The sequence below is a fragment of the Mustela erminea genome, chromosome 13, assembly GCF_009829155.1.
Source record: "Mustela erminea isolate mMusErm1 chromosome 13, mMusErm1.Pri, whole genome shotgun sequence".
NCBI lineage: Eukaryota > Metazoa > Chordata > Mammalia > Carnivora > Mustelidae > Mustela > Mustela erminea.
In genome coordinates, this window is record NC_045626.1 from 62,767,955 (window position 1) to 62,787,202 (window position 19,248).

The 19,248-nt window shown below is 44.5% G+C and overlaps 1 protein-coding gene across 9 annotated transcripts in view; it reads left to right on the forward strand.

Moving 5' to 3' along the window:
* The window catches only part of LOC116572230 (protein HIRA), an 85,172-nt gene that overhangs the window by 9,868 nt on the left and 56,056 nt on the right, over positions 1-19,248 (forward strand). For 4 of the 9 annotated variants that reach the window (XM_032311067.1, XM_032311070.1, XM_032311074.1 and 1 more), the window contains exons 2-5: positions 7,553-7,615; positions 9,680-9,790; positions 11,030-11,120; positions 12,455-12,549. In XM_032311067.1, coding sequence (XP_032166958.1) covers positions 7,553-7,615; positions 9,680-9,790; positions 11,030-11,120; positions 12,455-12,549 — 360 coding nt within the window. The other 5 variants (XM_032311071.1, XM_032311069.1, XM_032311072.1 and 2 more) reach the window with 5 other exon arrangements.

Consider the following 19,248-nt stretch of genomic DNA (forward strand, 5'->3'; position numbering starts at 1 on the left):
AGAAGGAGCAGTGGTCTCATGCTGAGCACGGAGCCTGACACAGGGCTTGATTGGAGGATCCTAAGATCGGGACCTAAGCCAAAATCAAGAGTCAGTGGCTTAACTGACTAAGCCACACAGGCGCCCCCCTGGTGTTTAGTTCTATACAATTTTTCACTTGTATAGGTTCATGTATCCACCACCATAGTCAAGACACTGAGCAGTTCTAATTAATCCTTTTATAACCCTTCCACGCCTCTGTACCTTATAGATAGGTAGGTAGGTAGGTTGGTAGGTGAGTAGAGTTATATAGATATATATAGATAGATTGGTTAGGTTTGGTTTTAGTTAGCATTCTTTTAAGTTTTTTAAGTTATGTTAAAATATACAAATACACAAAATTTACCATTTTAACCGTCTCTCAAGTGTATAAATCAGTAGTGTTATGAGTGTATCCGCATACTGAGAAGTCACTATTGTGGAACCAGTCTTCAGAACTTAGTCATTTTGTGAAACTAAACTATATACACCTTAAGCAACAACTCTTCATTCTCCCTACCCCCAGCTCCTGGCAACCACCACTCTACTTTCTGTCTTCATAAATTTGCTCTACAGACCTCATTTAAGTGGCACCATGTATTATTTGTGACTAGCTTATGTTAATTACAACATTTTCAGGGTTCATCCGTGTTGTAGAATGCATCAGAATCTCTTTCCTTTTCAAGGCTGAATGATATTCTGTTGTATATATTATATATATACCACAGTTTGCTTATCCATGCATCCGTCAGTGGACACTTATATTGTGTCTACTCTTGGCTGTTGTGACTAATGCTGCTATAACATGGGTGTACAATATCTCTTCAAGACCTTGCTTTCAGTTCTTTTGGATATATGCCTGGAAGTGGAATTGCTGGACCACGGGAAATTCTGTTTTTCATTTTTTTTAAGGAATGCCCATACTGTTTTTGATAGCAGCTGTGACATTTTACCCTCCCACCAGTGGTGCACAAGATTCCATTTTCTCCACATCCTCACCAGCACTTGTTTCTCTCTCTCTCTCTCTCTGTCTCTCTCTCTCTCTCTCTAATGGTAGCCAACCTAACAGATGTAAGGTCATAATCTCATTCTGGTTTTGATTTGCATTTTTGTGGTAGCTAATGATGTTGAGCATCTTTTTACAGGCTTATTGGCCATTTGTATATCTTCTTTGGAGAAATGTTTCTGTGCTCTCTATTCTGCTATGCTGGTCTATATGTCTGTCTTACGCCAGTACACACTGTTTTGATTACTGTAGTTTTGTAGTTAATTTTGAGATCAGGAAGTGTAAGACTTCAACTTTGTTACTTTTCAAGATTCTTTGAGCTATTCAGTGTCCCATGAGATTCCATAAGAAATTATAGGATGGGTTTTCTATTTCTGCAGAAAATGCCATTGCTGGTTTTTGTTTTGTTTTGTTTTGTTTCAAGTGAACTCTACCCCCAACACAGTGCTGGAACTCAGAACCCTGAGATCAAGATTTGCGCGCTTGGTACTGACTGAGCCAGCCAAGCATCCAATCACTGTAGTTTTGATAGGGATTGCATTAAATCTGTAGAGCTTTGGATATTGTTGACATCTTAACAGTATTAAGTTTTCCAGTTTATGAAGACAAGACTTTTTCCTTTTATTTGTGTCTTTAATTTCTTTCAGCACTGTTTTCTAGTCTTCAGTGTCTTTAGCCTTCTTGGTTACATTTATTATTTCTAAGTATTTTTTTATTCTATTTTAAATGGAATTGTTTTCTTGGTTTCTTTTTTAGATTTTTCACTTGATGTACAGAAATGCAACTAATGTTTGCTGATTTTGTGTCATTCAATTTTACTAAATTTATCCTCTGGACTCTTTAAGGTTTTCTGCATAGAAGATCATGTCCTTTGCACCCACCTTATATTTTAATATTCTTTTGTAATTTTTTTCACTTAATAAATGTTTCAAACATTTTCCCATGTTTCATATTTTGTTACAAGTTCACCAACATTTGTTAAAAGTGAGTGTTAATGGGCTGTATAGGATAAGCCCTTCCAGGAACAATGTATAGTGGGCAAAGGGCTCAGGTTCCCCTGAGCTTCCATTCCAGCAGTATGTACTCACAGATGTTCAGTTGGATCTGCCCAGTGAGCTTTCAAGAGCATAAAGACTCAAAGACAGGAGCACAAACCAAAGATCTGAAGGCCACTGAGAGTGCTAGCCATTCTTGTTTGGGCCCTCCCTGCTTCTCTTTGGCCAGTCTTCTCTGTTCAGACTAAGTTCCACATTTGGGCCTCCTCCAGGAGTCTTTTACCCAGATACCAAGGAGGAGGATGCTGTCTGACCACGCCCTGTCAAAATTCAGCTTCTGTACCTTAATTTTTATTCCTGCCAGAGAGAGCATTCATGCTGCAGTTGTCAGATCAGCAACCCCCAGGCAGGAAATATGGCCAGCTATCACAGTTCCGGGGAGAGAGTGACAGGAGGGTGCTCTGTGTGGTCTGAGGAGGGGTGCAAGAAGGTGTCCAAGAGGGGTCACCTAAAAGCAGGTCCCCAAGGAGAATGGGCTTTGGTAGGTGTGCAGGGAAAACATGCCACTTCATTCGAGGATGTGAAATTGCCTGGTGGCTCTAGGGCCCAGGGAGTGGATTAATTTTTCTTTTGTCTCTGTTTTTAAAAAACAAAAATTAAGATTTTATTTATTTATTTGACAGAGAAACAACAGAAGCAGAGGAAGGGTCAGAGGGAGGAGAAGCAGGCTCCACACTGAGCAGGAATCCTGATGCAGGCCTCGATCCCAGGACCCTGAGATCGTGACTGGAGCCACCCAGGCACCCTTGTCTTTGTTTTTGTACAAAGAAAGGTGGAATGCAGGAAGCATTTAGGAATTCATCTTTAACATTGTGCCACAGGAAAAGTTCTCTAACTAATCAGGCCATAGATCCTTTTCCTCTACTCTGCCTCAAAGAGCCCTTTAGAAAAAAGAGGTCTGTTCCTACTGTGGGTATGTGAACCGCTATATTCCTTAGACTGAAGAGTCTAGTGCTGGAAAGAAGTAGGGAGTCAATACCATGCTGGTGGCTTTGAGTAGCCATATTTCATCAACTCTGTGGCGCATCTCTACAGAAGGAAACATTATCCCAGTCACACCTTTCACCAAAGCACATTGTGATCTTAGAAATGTTCACATGTGAAATATGTGCATCTTCGAAGCAATGTGGCACAGCATCTTAATCTCTCTGAGAAGGTACTTGTAAGGGTGACTGTGTCTTCCACACCATTCAGATTGGAAAACTGGTATTTGGAGGCATTCAGTAACTTACTCAAGGCTGCATAGTTGTTGAGTGGCATGGCTAAGAATTCTACTGAGGCATGTTCATTGTTCACACCCAGGACTGTTCCCTGCCCTTGTTTCTGCCTTCTTCTGGAGCCTTGAGGCCCCCTCTGGTCTTACCAAAAGCCCATGCTCCACGCAGCTATGTGGTGCTGAAATGTGAATCTGACCTTAGCATTCCCTTGTAGAGGAAGGTCTGTGTTCCTCAGCAGTGTCTTGCTAGGCCCTACCCATCCTCCAAGCCTCCTCTCCCCACATTCTGCAGCAGCTTGTTCAGAATTATTCTATATTCTATGCCATGTCCCCTCTGCCTGAAATTCCCTTCCCTACTCTTCTGGCTGACTCTTCCTCAGACTTTGGGACTCACTTCAGTTGTGATTTTTGTAGAAAGCCCAGGGTGAGTTAGGTAGCTTTCCACCTGTGCAGACACCCATCCCTGGGAGCTTCCTGAGGGCAGGGCTGAACCTTTATTGGCTTTACCTTTCCTCTGCTTAGTCCCATAGCAGGCTCATAGACAACCACAAAGGTGGATGGATGAGAAAAGATCCCATCGATGCTATGAGTGGGTGTGGTGGGGAAGACTTGGGCTGTGACGGCTTCCTGCGCAGCAATGCTTCTCTGCTTACCTAGGCTCTGCTCTGTGTGCTCTTGTGGAGTCAGGTTTGTTTCTGACTTCCATATAAGTCATTTCGATGTGCTTCTTGAGGGGCATATAATACAGTGTCTCACAGACTTACGGAACTGAAAAGCCCTCCTGTGGCCAGGTGCCTGCTCCCCACTGATGGATGGCCTTCTCAAGACTCTAGCTGAGTCAGCTAGAACCTTTTTGGTGAAAATGACAAATATGTAGCTCCAGTTACCCTAGGCAGGAAACTGAATTAATTAGCATAACAAACTACCCCTAACCTTGCTGGCTTAAAACAATAGCTATTTTATTATTTGTTTGTGATTGTGAAACCTGGCCAGGCTCAGCAGGGACAGCTCATCTTCGTTTTGCACTGTATCTGCTGGGATGGCTGGAATAGTTTTGGGCCAGAACAGTTCACCCTGGGTCCTGTTTCAGGGCTCTCATTCTCACTGTTGTCTGGATTCTTTGACCCTTTGACCCTGGATTCTTTGGCCAGCTTGGCGGGGAGGGGGGGGGGTCTCAGCACAGTGGCCTCAGGGTACATGGACTTCTTACATGGCAACCACCTGATCACTGGAGCCAGACAAATGCCATAGGGCTCTGGCTTCCTCCAGAGGGCAAAAGTTGAACTGCTGGACCTTCTTTAGGCTTAATCTCAGAAGTGGAGCAGCATCATCACTTCAGTCACATTCTCTTAGTTAAAACAGATCACAGAGTCAATCCAAATTCAAGGAAAAGGAAGCTTGCAAAGGCAGGAGTCCTGAGAGATGTGTTTCACCAGAGCCTAGCCAGGCAGCAGTCTCCCCAGGCCTTGGGACTGAGGTGTCCGGGGTGATCGAAGCTCAGTATAGCAAGTCCAAGGCCATGTCCAGGTCATCAGGACAAGTTGCACATGTGTGCACAGCTCTCACTCTTCCTCTGACTCCCTACTTCACCTTTCACCTGTGGGCTTTGAATCTTTTCCCTCCAGGCAGTGTCATCAAAGGCCTCCCAGCATGTCCAGGCATGTCCCTTCCCAGCTTCATCTGAAGGGGCAGCACATTATATACTTAAAGCTGAGCATCCAGTGTGCCCCCTCAAGCTCCATGACCTTGGGCAACTTCCCTAAGTTTTGTGCCTCGGTTTCCCCCTCTGTCAAATCAGGATGTCAGAACCATCCATTTCACCGGGTGGTGTGAGATTTAGAGAATACCCGGGACTGTGCTGCCTGCATGGCTTGAGGGGCCACATCAGACACTTAGTAGAGTGTGTCATGGACTGGGAAGGAGAGCTCCACAGGGCTTACCCCCCTGTGGCTCTGCCTCTCCCGGAAGGAGTAGCTGGCTGGCAGCTATGGGGACTGTCCCAACTCATTCTCAGCACTAGACGCCATGGTCTGCACAGCTCATAGCCCTAATTGTCCTTTCTTTTTTCTTGAGGCTTCCTTGTCAGGCACTTGTTGTGCCCCAGATGGTCAAGAAACCCACTTTCTTACTACTGCTTCCCTCCTAGGTCCTCAGCCTCTGGGAAAGTATGGCACATTCTCAGCAGCAGTGTGTCAGGCTCTCTGGCTTAACACACGAGACAACCACCTGACCCAGCAAGGGCATGGTGTGCCAGTGTAAGTCTGAGTGCATAGGCACAGGAACACCAGTGTTAACACTTCCAGTCTTTCTTACCCATATTCTCAGTCCCTACCTTCTTTTTACCTACTGTACATAGTTTTCTGTATTCTTATCTTGAAGGCGAAGATGGGGCTAATTAGGGTCTGCCCATCTGGACTGTGGAAGAATAGCAATAGCTCTCTCTCCTCGGGTCCTTGTAAGTGTGCTCCACTGCTGGTTCTGGCTCCTTCCAGGCTATATAGAGTGCCAAGCTGTGTTGGGGCTTGTCTTGGGAATCCTCGGAGTGAATGCTCAGGGCAGACCAGGGCTGAATTTCCCGTATGTTTGTGCTCCAGGAAGGCAATCAGTAGCAGCTTGGCTAAACTTGATCTGTCACTGTAGAGCTCTGGCTCTTAGGTGTGGACCTGGAGGTGACTGAGGGTCTGGGGAACCTGGCTAGAGCTGCCAGCATGGCAGGGTCCTGCTATAGTAGCCTTTGTTGTTTTGAATTTCAGTAAGTAATAGAGATGAAATAGTATGTGATGCAATTTCCAACTTTGCTTGGGTTTCTGCTTGTTTTTTGAGACAAAATAGGGCCCTTGCATTTGGGACACCTGCTTGCTAGTGTCCTTACACAGCTGTTTCACCCTACTGTGTAATGACAGGAAGGAGAGCACACTTCTCCTTGTCTGTGGAAGCCCAGGCTCGGTTTGCCTGTTAGGGGTTTGGCTCTGTGGAAGAAGATAAAGTGAGCTGTCTATTCCTTGGGGCCCACACTGGCCATTGCCTTTTTGGGTACCAGTATTTGATTTTCCGTATTTGGACAGTAACCCTGGCAAGACATTCAGCTGTTAGGCGCCTTCGCCTGCTCCTGCCCCACCCTGCCCTGTCTCCACTTGCCATCATGTGATTCTAGAGCTGGTAGCCCTCCTTCTGGTGTCCATGCCAACTCCTTAGGTAATGGAGACAGCATCCTCAACCAAGAGATTCCTTGGCAACAGCACCTTGTCTGTATTAGTGATTGCTGACGTTCAGTCTATTGTCATGCATCTGATTTGTCACTGAATAAATGTTACTGAGCCACCACTTATCAGGCCTTTGCTAGAAGCTGAGGATATGGTGATAAACTTGACAACAATTGACATGCCACTCTTAGCATGGAAGCAGACTGGTTAGCCCGGCAAATGCCACAGGGACCAGGCCTCAGCAACACTTCAGTCTGCTGGGTTTCAAGCTGTCATGACGCCTTATCAGTCTGGTCCACCAAGCTAGCCACACCACTTCATGGGCCCTTGGTGTGGGTCTGCACCCTGTGGGGACTCCAGGAGATAGTAGCTACAGTTCTTCCCCCTGGAGGGACTGAGCATCCAGTTGAACAGAGCACATCCTATGAAGGAAGTTCAGCCATAGGAGAGGCCAAGAAAGCTGACTCTCCACAGACTTCGATGCAACACAAATATATAGGAGGGCTTTTGGAAGCACAAGGATGAGGGAAGTGATAACTGTGGTCTTGGTCAGCTACTGGTCCTACCCAGCTGTCAGCAAGGCAGAAATGCCAGGGTTCTTGTGTCTAGGCTGCCAGCCAAGTGCAGGTCCATGGGATGGAGAGGTAGCTGAAGATGTAGCTCTGTAAGTCAGAGCTGCTGTCATAAACAGATCATAGCTTTAACAAATGTGTGTCCCCAGAATGTGGCCAGCTACTGTCTATTGGACCTCTGTGCAAATGCTCAAGCAATCTTTGGACTCAGTTCTAATGACAGAACGCTTTGTTCCCCTTTGAGACTCAGCTATTTAATGTCACTTGGAGAGTCTTCCAGCAGTTTCTACTTTAACTAAAACTGTTAGATCATTCCACTCTTAGAAGGAATTTATCGGCAGCCTATTATTTTTTCCTAGGAGCAGCGATTAGAGATATTACTCAAATAACCACTGTTTCAAAAATTTTGACTTTGCTGCTGTTGTCCAGTGAATACAAGCCAAGATAGATGTTGTGTGTGTTTTTTTTCCCTTTGTTCCCAGGAAAGCCAATTTTTTCAGTTGATATTCACCCTGACGGGACCAAGTTCGCAACTGGAGGACAAGGTACGTTCACAGAGTAACAGAAGGAGCACGCACGGTCCTGACATCTTGCTCTGCTTCTCCTGGTTGCCCACTGAGCTGAAGATAGAATACTTTCTTTTTTTTGATATAGATAGGACTCCATTTAAAATGTACAATTATAATCTGTTATCTCAAAACCCTTATTTTTTGCTCTAGTGTGCTTGCTCCATATAAATATTTCAGTAGTGGGTGTATCTTTCTAATTCCTGTTTATTGGGTTAATATTCAAATCATTTTGAATCCCCAAATCCCAGTTTATTGAAGGTGGCAAGTGGCAGGTGGTCCCATGGATAGATCCCCAGCCCCTGAGGCCAAGGTTGGGTCCTCATCTTTGTTCTGGCAGTACTTTCTCATCTGAAAAAGGGAAAGAAGTGGTTAAACTAAAACTACTGAGTTAGTCATGTAGTTATGAGGCCTTTTCTGGGCTCAGAGGAATTCAGCTAAGTTAGAGAAGAAGTATGCTGTGGGCAAGTAAAAACGCCTGCGCCATTTGAAAATACAGCCCACAGTATTATTAGCATGCTTCATCGGTGTTACAGTGTCACAGTAACAGTGCTGCTTGGAAAGACAGTCATTTTTCAGGCCAGGACACCAAGATGTATATATGGTGGAACAAGGTGGCATTCCCACAGATCTTAGCCCCTGACAGCTTCACTGTAGAGCAGTGTCTTCCTCTGGCCAAGGCCTTCCTAGACAGCACCTGAAGAGTGCTTCTGTGAGTTCTAGGCCCTTGGGCCAGGTGCTACAGGGTGGGTTGTCTATGAGCTTCCTGCTGCAAGGGTATGCAGGGGACTCTTGATCTCCTTCCAGCACATTACGGACTGTACCTGGAAGGTACCCACTGATGTCATCTATGACTACTGCATTAAGCTGGGGGACAGGGTTTTTTTCCTCATCCATAGGAAGAGACATACCTTCCTACCCTTCTCAGTATGTAGTATCAAGAAGAGCTGTTTAGGAAATATTTTTATATACTGGCCAATAGGCAGTTTCGGGTATGCCTTATGACAATTCTGACATGTCCATTTGTAGGCATTTACTGGTGTTTCTTCCTCTGTAGTAGTTAAATGAGGGGCCAGACTTTCATCAGTTATCAGTAGGTGAAAAGCTTAGAAAGAAAAATCATTGCAAAAGAAAAGAAAAGATCATTGCCAAAATGCATAGATTTTTTTTTAATTTTTTTTAAAGATTTCTGTTGTATTTATTTGACAAACAGAGATCACAAGTAGGCAGAAAGGCAGGCAGAGAGAGAGGAAAGGAAGCAGGCTCCCTGCCGAGCAGAGAGCCCGATGCGGGGCTCAATCCCAGGACCCTGGGATCATGAACTGAGCCAAAGGCAGAGGCTTTAACCCACTGAACCACCCAGGCACCCCCATAGATAAATTTTTTAGCTGGGTTTTATATCACCTTATGATCCAGGATCCATAAATGCCCTCTTTTGGTTGCTCTCCCATCTATAGGTGACAGCAAAGGGCAGATAAGAAGATAATGAGGCTTTTTCCTGTATACAGGGCACATTTCATTCAGACGTGGGTCTCAAAGCATCCAGTCAGCTCTAGGAGCGGCCCTTGACTCCAGGCAGCACCTGAAAAGGGGTCAGAGTACTGGCAGGAATGTGCTGTTGCCCTTGGTTGCTAGGGTTCCCATGCACAAACCTGAAAGGGTCCTGGGACATCAGTTTTTCCAGCTCTTCAGCTTACAGATGAGAAGTCTGGTTCGTGGGCAGGGATGAGGACCTTCTAGGGGCTCCTGAGGGATCTGTTGTAGAGGACAGAGTAGAGCTCAGTCCCCTCCTAATTTCTAGTCCAGAGTTCTTTTCAAAGTCAGGTTGGCTTCCCGCTACTACTAAATCCATATGCTTTTTGACCCCCTTCAGCACTTAATCTTTCTTCATTTCTTTTCTGTAACTTAAATTAATGATGCAAATTTAGTCTCCTCCAATCTTGTCCGTTATGATTTATGAAAGCTAAGTGAAGACTGTGTCTCAGAGTTAATATCAAATTTCTACTTCTTGCACATTGAATTTTTTCTGCTCCTTCATTCCAGGACAGGATTCTGGGAAGGTTGTGATCTGGAATATGTCTCCAGTCCTCCAGGAGGATGACGAGAAGGATGAAAATATTCCCAAGATGCTTTGCCAGATGGACAATCACTTAGGTATTACAGAGTGGCCCTTTGCAGGCTTTGCGTGTTGGCAGAGTGCCCAAGGTTAGCACATGTGTTTGTAATTAGAAAGATAAGGCCCCGTGCGGCGGTAACTCCCCTCGGCCTGCTGTCTGAAGGCACAGATGTTGGCTGCACACCTGGGTGAGTTATTCGGCAGAAGACTCGGCCCGCCCACAGAACCATCTTTGGACAGTCTGCAGGTACCTCTGGTGATTTCCTGCTCATGAGTCGTTACTGCCTGATTCCATGGGGCTTTGGGGCCAGCGACTTGGAAGCAGTAGGGTTCTGGGGAAGGGTATCTTAAAGACAACTCACCAAATGTCTCAGATTGCCACAATGTCACTCTGAGACCCTCTGCCAGGATCCTTTTGATGGTTGGACAGTGTTGTGGTTTCCTTTCCTATATTTAGTGCCGTAGTTTCCTGCTTCTGAGCATCAGGGTGACTGTATCTGGCTCTGATTTCCAACCTAGCTGCCTTCCCTGAGATGCTCCATTAACAGCTATGTCCCCTTCCTTAGCTCTTTGTGTTCTTGCTCTCCCATCGTGCCTCAGTGCCCTCTGACTTGGAGCATAAGTCATTCGCAGGCCATGTGTGGGCTACAACTTGGATAGTGTTCCTTGTATTGCAGGGTTCCCAAAGGCCGAGCTGTGAGTGCTCCCAGACGCTCTCACCCATCAGGGGCCTAGGAGGCATTTCTCCTGGTCTTAATTTATAAGTGCAGAACCAGTCAACCTGCAGTGCTGACAAGTTTGGAAAATCCAAATTTAAAAAGGCCACAGATGGGATGAAGTCAGAGTTTTATGCTCTAACAAGCTGCTCCCCTGAAAGTTTTGTGAAGGGCATCTCAGCCTTTTTAGTACATGCCCTCATTTCAGGAATTCTCCCTGCTCAGGAACACATCTCATCATGAGATAGCCCTTTTGAAATAGAGATTTAGTTTCAAGTTTTCGTGGAAATCCACCTCCTGTTGATTGTTTCATCCAGCACTAACACTTCTCAGGTTATGTAGGCTTCCCCTCGCCAAACTCTGTTCTGATCATTTGTTATTACAGTACAAGTAGGATAGTATTTAATCTGGATTGTTCTTCTGGGACTCACCCACAGTGGATGCCTTGAATAGTTGAGAGAGAATAGGTTTTATAAACCCTTTGCATCTTGCCAGACTCTGCATAAAGCAAATTGGGCATGACTATTGGATTTTCATCACCCTATTTTTTTTTCTTCCCAGCATGTGTGAACTGTGTGCGGTGGTCAAACAGTGGGATGTATTTAGCTTCTGGGGGAGATGACAAACTGATTATGGTGTGGAAGCGGGCTACGTAAGCATCATTTTCCTTTCTTCACATTTTATTTTTAGAAGCTTCTTTGCTGGTCTTAATCACAGTCACCTTTCCCCATTCTGGCACTGAAGTCCCTAGAGCTCCAAACTTCCTGAGTAGCAGGAAGCACACATAGGCCTGGAGCCGCTGGGGCCTGACTAGGGCTTTGAGAAGCCACCCACCTGCCTGGAGACCTATTCAGTCGCCCCCTCCCAGGCCTGCAGCATTTCCACCTGAAAAGGAATATTTAATCCTTTCCATTGCTGACATTGGTAACTTTGTTTTGCTCTTCAAATGAAATTTCCCAACATACAGAATAGGTTAAAGTCAAAGTGCTCTGATGGAATGGAGGGGTGGTAGCTGGAGCCTGCCCATTTTGCCACTCACCTCATTCTCTATCAGCCCCACCCTGGGACTCTAAGGAGCCCCCTTTGAAAGTGCCTGCTCTGTACCCATAATGAACTAACCATCACATAGAAAACTTTTTCTTTAAACCTAGGCAGAGTGTCTCGGGGTGCGTCCTGGGACTCTGTTCCATAACCAGCTCCCCAGGTGACTCTGGGAGCTAGTCAGACTAGGGAACCAGACCCTACCCCACTGCTTAGCCAGAGTGGCCCTTTGGCCGTGGCCATAAGAGCAGAGGCGTGCTATCTCCTTTGGCCCACTTAGTGAGCTCCTTCTGTGAGTTGGTAAAGAGTTCTGTGGGAGCAGAGTGTGTTAACAGAGGCTCTGTGCATCAGTGGTATCAGCACCACCTCCATGGGAACCTACCTGACTGCTTGCATGGCAAGCAGTTAGTACCCGGGCTTTGACTGCTTTGCAAGAGAGCTTTAAAGACTGTTGGCTTTGCTGCTTTAGTCAATGTAAATAATGAATTTAGTAGATAATTTGGGAATCTGAAAAAGTATGTGAAAATCACCATCCAAAAAAGCCATGATTAATATTTTGGTATTTTTCATGTGTGTCTTTCTGATCCATTTTCCATGCATAGATGATATCGATATTACATGTATTTTTTTTCTTTACATAGTGATATCTTCATATTGTATAGGATGTCCTGTGGCCTGCTTCTTTCATTTAATTATATTTGGTGAACATTTCCCCATACAGTGGATAGTCTCTTACCACAAGATTTGTGATGGCTATGTAGTATTTCATTAAGTGCATGGAAAATAACTTACCTAATCAGTCCCTTTTGTTCAACAATTTGATGCTTTCTAGCCATTGTCTGGTTTGCTTTGTTCTGTCTGCCATGATAAGCCATGCTGCAGTGACATCTCTGTGCCGTGCCTCGAGTATGCTTGGAGTGCCTTTCTGACTCCTCTTTCACACAGGTACATCGGCCCCAGCACCGTGTTCGGCTCCAGTGGTAAGCTTGCCAATGTGGAGCAGTGGCGATGTGTCTCTATCCTCCGGAGTCACTCAGGCGGTGAGTGGGGCTGCCTTTTGGGATGGGCAGCCCTGGCAGCTGTCTGCAGTCAGCAGCAGCACCTCCATGGCCTGGTGGACTGTTTCGGTCCTTATAGCAGCCTTGCATCTGGGCCATCCCTCCCCATCACCATCGGTCACACCCTGCCTGTCCCTCAAGGTCTGTGCAGTCACTGTCCCCACTGCCTGCCTCCAGCTGCATTCAGTGTCCCCACTCCTGCCCTCATTGGGTATATGTTTATATCTTCAATGTAGAACTCCCCACGTTCTGCCGTTTATCCTGGTGAACTGAATCACTACCTTCATCAATGGATCACTAAGTCTGTAAGCACACTTTATTTATTCCACAGAAACCAGCACACATGAAAAGGGGCCCGATGAAAAGTTTTTTACCTGACCTTGAGTATATTTGAAAAGTGTTTAATGGACTTGAAATGGAAAGGGACACATTTTACAAATTTGAACTGAAGAAGAGGAATGTCATTCAAGAGTAGTTAAAAGCCATGTGCTGTACATTCAGATGCCAGGATGCTAGAGTGACTATACCTTGGAAAGCCTGTGGTCTAGCCCAAGAATGGCCTGAAGCATTTCCCAGACAGGGAGAGCAGAAGCCAGAAAGGCCTGGTGCACATGGTGGGTCAGCAGCATTTCACCACAGCTAGATCTTTACATACAAAGTAAGGAGCAGTACAGAGTGGAGCTGGCTAAGTGTCAGGGGCCAGGTTATAGAAGGTTTGTGTTCCCTGTTAATGAAGGTGGCCTTTATTGTGGAAGAGATAGGGAGCCTTTAAAAGATTTGAGGTGTGAGAGGGAGATCATTCTGATAGGTGTGTAGAAAAGGAGCTTGTTTCAGTGGTTCAGATGAAAACTGTAAGGGCCTGAACCAGGCCTGGGATAATTGGGATGGAGGGGGAGACTGACTTGGGAAATTCTTAGGACAAAGCAGGGGAGGGATGAAGGAGATTCCTAGCTGGTGCCTGCATAGCCGGTGTTGTCCTCTCTCACACTGTATGGATAGTGGGCTTATGAGGATGGACACCAATTCAGTGTGAGATGTGCTGAGTCTGGGGAGTGGGGGCAGGGAAGAATGTCACAAGATTTGGAATTGAGCCTGGAGCTCTGGGAGAAGATGGGGCAAGAGTGAGTGGTTTGGAAGGCATCAACTGTAATCCACTGACAGTATATGCTCTGCAAATACTCTACACACACTTTAAAGGTGAACAGACCCACCTCTTAGTGACCATAGATTAAGTCCACATTTTTGAAAGCTGGCAGAGTAGTATTGTATGCTTGTTGATTACCATAAAAATGTGTAACTTAACCTTGCTTACTCACAGTTACTCAAAGCAGAGTCTAAGTGGACTCCTCTGGAACTTGGAGAAAGTGTCCATGCAGGTGTTCAAGTGTGGGATGGGGCCTCAGTGAGGCCTTTGTTGGGTTCCCTACCCTGAGACTTGGGCTGAACCATAACTTCAACTTCTCTCCATACCCACCATCCCAGGGTTCTCCTTTATCAGGAAGTAGGGTTGCCCACTTTCAGCAGGGACATCCATTTCTTGTTCAGTGGTCCTGATAGCAGTTATGGGCAGAACTCTTAAAGAAGAAAAATCAGTGAAAATGCAAAAATAAATAAATAAATAGAAATCACTGGGTCTTTGAAAGCAGTGTGTGAAAAACATATACGTTGGCATATTTAATTGGGGAGTGAGGTTAGGAAGAAAAAAACCTAGAAGAAATTAGAGGTAATGGGGCTAGGGAAGTAAAATTTTCTAGAAAATACAAATTTAGGAAAACTTAAAGTAGTAACCACTGAAAAAATTGGAGTCCTCATAAATGCTTCCTGATCCTAATTTATTTTTTGATTTGTTGATGCGGGGTTTTTTTTTTTTTTTTCAAGTTTTTAAGAAAAATTATTCTGGGTTGTAGAAATATTTATTCTTTTTTTTTTTTTTTTTAAGAATTTTTTTAGGTACTTCATTCTTCTTAAGATTTTATTTATTTGTTGGGGGGAGAGAGAGAAAGCACAAGTAGGAGAAGTGGGAAGCAGAGGGAAATACAGGCTCCCTGATACAGGAAGCCTGATGCAGGACTCGATCCCAGGACCCTGAGATCACGACCTGAGTTGAAGGCAGACCCCTAACAACCAAGCCACTCAGGCACCCCTGGAAATATTTATTCAAAGGAAGCTGTCACCCTGGGTTCCAAAAACCTAAAAAAAAAAAAATATAGTAAAACAAAAGCTTAGACGAATATGAAAAAAAGAAAAATTAGAAACATAATGCTTGTGAATTTGATAACTTTTGAAAACACTAATTCATTTTGACGAAATATGATTTATAATGGAAGAATTTTGTGTATCACTATAACAACATACTGGGAGGTTAAATGAGAAAAGACTCTTGGAGCGCCTGGTTGGCTCAGTTGGTAGAGCATATGACTCAGTCTCAGGGTCCTGAGTTCAAGCCCCAAGTTGAACATGGAGCCTACTTTAAGAAACAAAAACAAAAACAGTCATCTAAGGAGGTTTTCTGAAAGGGATATTAGATAATTTAGCATAAATTTGTAATAAAAATATGTTTTAAATAGCCATAGGAAGCTATTTCCTTAACATGAAATGTCTTTTTCAAACCAATGACAAATATTGTAGCACGCAGCTCTTAGAGCTTAAAAAGCATTGAAATTACCTTGAGCTAATAATGAGTCATTGAGTTGGTCTCATGTAAGAAAACTTTAAATTATTTACCTTTCGCTAGTAATAGCCGATTAGAATATCCAGTGATACAAAGAGAACTCTTAAACAACAGGAAGAAAAATTGTAAATATTCAGGAATACTTTTACCAAGAAATGTGTGAGATCTGTAAATCTTACAACACAAACCTTTTTTGAGAGAGCTAAAATGGCCACTTCATAAGTGGAAAGATCATCGGGACGCCTGGGTGGCTCAGTTGGTTGAGCAGCTGCCTTCGGCTCAGGTCATGATCCCAACGTCCTGGGATCGAGTCCCACATCGGGCTCCTTGCTTGGCAGGGAGCCTGCTTCTCCCTCTGCCTCTGCCTTTGCCTGCCATTCTGTCTGCCTGTGCTCGCTCTCTCCCTCTCTCTCTCTGATAAATAAATAAAATCTTAAAAATAAATAAACAAACATAAGTGGAAAGATCAAAAAAAAAAAAAAAGACAGTATTTTTTTCCCAAATTTATTTAACAAATATTTATTAAGCATCTGCCGTGTTCTGGGTGCTGTTCTACCCTCAGGAAGTTTACATTCTTATAAGAGAGACAGACAACTAGTCACATCAGCAACTAGAAGATAAGTGCCGAGAAGCAAAATGAGATGGGTTTTCCAGGAGGCCTCACTGAGAAGGTGACATCCAGCAGGAGACCAGGTGGAGGTGAGGGGACCACTGAGTACACATCCAAAGAGCCTTCCAGGCTAAAGGAATAGCTAGGACATGGCCACTGTGAGGGGCTCTTCTCTGAGTGAAATGGGAAAACTCAGTAGGATTTTGAATAGAGGAGTGAGGAGGCCTGTGGCAGCTGCATGGACTACAGGCAGCACTGGAGAGATCACTGAGGAGGCTGCTGGCATAATCTCAGTGGACCTGGGTCATTAGCAGTGGAGGTCAGGAGGAGCGATGGTCAGATGGAGAGTTCCTGGTGGATGGGATATGGGGTGTGAGATAAGCAAAGGAAATCAGGACAGTTTACCAGACTGTGGTCTGGAGGGTGTCAGGAATGCAGTTGCCATTACCTGATGGCAGGTGTGTAGGTGGGACAGAATATTTGCTGAGGGAAATGTTTAAGAATTGGCTTTGGGGCATGTTCAGTTTGCATTGCCTAGCAGGGATGTAATTAGCCCTGCTGCATAGGCATTTTGATATGTGAGAGTTGAGTATAGGGGACAAGTATATGTGGGACTGGAGGCCAAGGGTGGAGGCTGGGGTGATGGGGTGATTTGGAGGTGATAAGGAACCAGTCAGTGAAAAGTGGCTGAGGTGGAGAGGAGGCCAATTAAGATAGAGAGAGCGTTTGAAGGAGAAGCAATCCAGCAGTGCATCCAATGTTGTCTTGAGGTCAGGTGAGAACTGAGGATACTGACCATTGGACTTGATGACATGGAGACCACCCATGGCCTTGGCTAGTGCTGTTCAGGCTGGTGCAATTCAGTGGAAGCCTCATAGAGGGTCCTCAAGAAAGACCCAAGGGAGGACAGAGCTAGACTGAACCAGGCTGGGTTTTGGGCACCTGTGAAAACACAGAAGAGTGGAGGGTATGGTAGACTCTAAGCCAAATAGGGAGATAGCAGAAGGCCCATAGCACCTGGAAACTCTGTTGGAGTTGAGAGGGAGCCAGAAGCACCAGTTGATGGTAGGAGTATGGGAGGGTTGGCATTCAAACCAAGGAGGAATTACAGTGTGTTGTTTGGGAGAATCTCTGGGCATGACTGGGAATGAATGCCTGAGGTAGCAGAAGCCAAGGTTACTGAAGGAGGAAGCAGAGTTTAAGGATCCAGGAGCTTTGGGTATTAAACAGATCATCCTCCTAGAATCACCAAGAATGATGATGAGAGTATCCGGAATGACAGTGACCAGAAAACACTTCAAATGCAGGAGAGTCTCAGATGTATGTAGATGTGCAAAGAGAAAGAGTGGGAATGGTATGGTCTGAAGACAGAAGCTCCAAAACTGGGGTTAAGGGAGAAAATTAGTGGAAAATTTGTCCATAAGTGGCTTTATTATGTAACTCACCAGTGACTCCAAAGGGCACTTGGAAGAGTAAGGAAGGTTACAGAAGAAATCATTCAAAGCTGCAATGATTAAAATGTCATGAGTTTGGGGGCAAAACTAACAACATTGAAGTAGACTACATGTACCTAGGACCTTGGTGTATTATTGTGAAGGAGGCACCAATTATCAGTTATGGGAAGAAAGAATTGTTCCCCACTTGTGATAGAATAACCATTATATGGTTTGTAGATGAGGAAAGAGTAAAGTAGAGCCTCCCTAAATACAGCATGTACTGAAATAAATTCCATATGTTAAAGAGAGAAACATTCTAAATAGTTAAAGCAGAAGAAAACAGAACTGAATAGTCATCAGACCGCTACCAGAGGGAATGTTTTTTAAGGTTAATAGGCAATAAAAGACATCACAAAGGAGAATCAGACTTTACTATATCAATCTCTTACAGTATAGGAAGATAAACTGTTAGAATTTGCAGCTAATGCCTGTATTATCAATAGTCCATGGAAATTGCTAGGCAAATCACATCTCCCTTCCGGAATTCCCTCCCAGCTGACCACTTCTCGGCTCTAGGACTTAGGTACCACGGTGAAATTCTGATGTTTACATGTCTGCCCTCTTGGCCTCTAAGCTCTTAGAGGAGGTTTTTATTCTTCATTTTTGTAGGCATTGCATTGGTGTTTGTTAGACCTGCTGCATAAAAGGCCTCCCAACAGACAGAAGATGGGCGCAAAGTAGCCCAAGAAGACAACTCTAGACAGATAGAAAAAATCTTCACTTTTATTAGTAAAGTTTTTTAACTTTATACTTTTATTAAAAATTTGCTTAATAAGTTAGAAGGGAAAATCGTAATCCTCAAGATAATAAGAGGATTTTGAAATGGACATTTCTGCTTATAAAAGTGTAAAGTCATAGAGGTTTCTGAAAAGCCGTCTACAGGGTTAAGAGAGTCCAGACTTAGGAAAGTCTTCAGGCATTCTGCCTAGAGTCCACTTTGGGCTGGCAGGCACAAGAAATAAACCAGAGTGTGGAGAATGGCGTACACCCATGTGCTCATTAGCATGAAACCTGGGACTCAGTTAATAGTTCATTAGTTGATAGTCAGTAGTTGAATCAGGTCTGTTTATGATAGTGAATACTCTCAAAGACATGGAATGTAGAACTAAACAAGAGGAGCCCTTAGGATCACATAGGCTGTGAGGATACTAAATGCAGTACACTAATGCATATGCAGTGTGAAATACAAATTGCAGTACCTTGTGGAAAAAATTCGTAAAGCTGTCCCTGAAGACTGTAAAAAATAGAAAAAAAAAATAGAAGTTTTGAGTATTTTGCTTACACCTTTTTAAAAATCCTATGAGGAGAGGACTAGATAGCTATTAACTTGCTGCTGTGTTTCTGTTTCTTCACCTCACCAGCCATTCTTCTGTACACCTAGCACTGCACCAGGCACAGAGGTTAGAAAAATCATACCTGCACGGCGAGATGGGCCCGGTCATCGTCACCGTCACAGCTGACCTTTATCGATGCCTTGGTGTGTGCCTGGCACCGTGCTACAGCAATTTCCCACATTTAATCCTCATAATAACCCTCTGAGCATAGGGTTGTGGTTTTTTTTTTTTGTTTTTTAAATCTGCATTTTATGGATAGGAAAACAGTCACAAAGAATTAACATGAGTGATTGTGTTTAGGGGTTCTCTAGGGAAGGGATATTCTGGTGGGGTCTTGGAGATGAGATCCAGTTTGTGAGGAGAAGGGCCTGAAGATGGCCTCCCACTTATTGGGCAGCTATTGTACTCTGGCTCTGTGCTAGCCATTATGCCAGGTGCGGTGCCTGTAGAGCTCAAAGGGCTCTCAGAAAGGCCCAGTTGGGATCAGAGAAGCAAGCTTAGCGAGCCTGAGGCCACAGTCCCAGCAGGTGTCAGAGCCAGAATTCTTATACGTGGCCTCAAGTTGTCAGC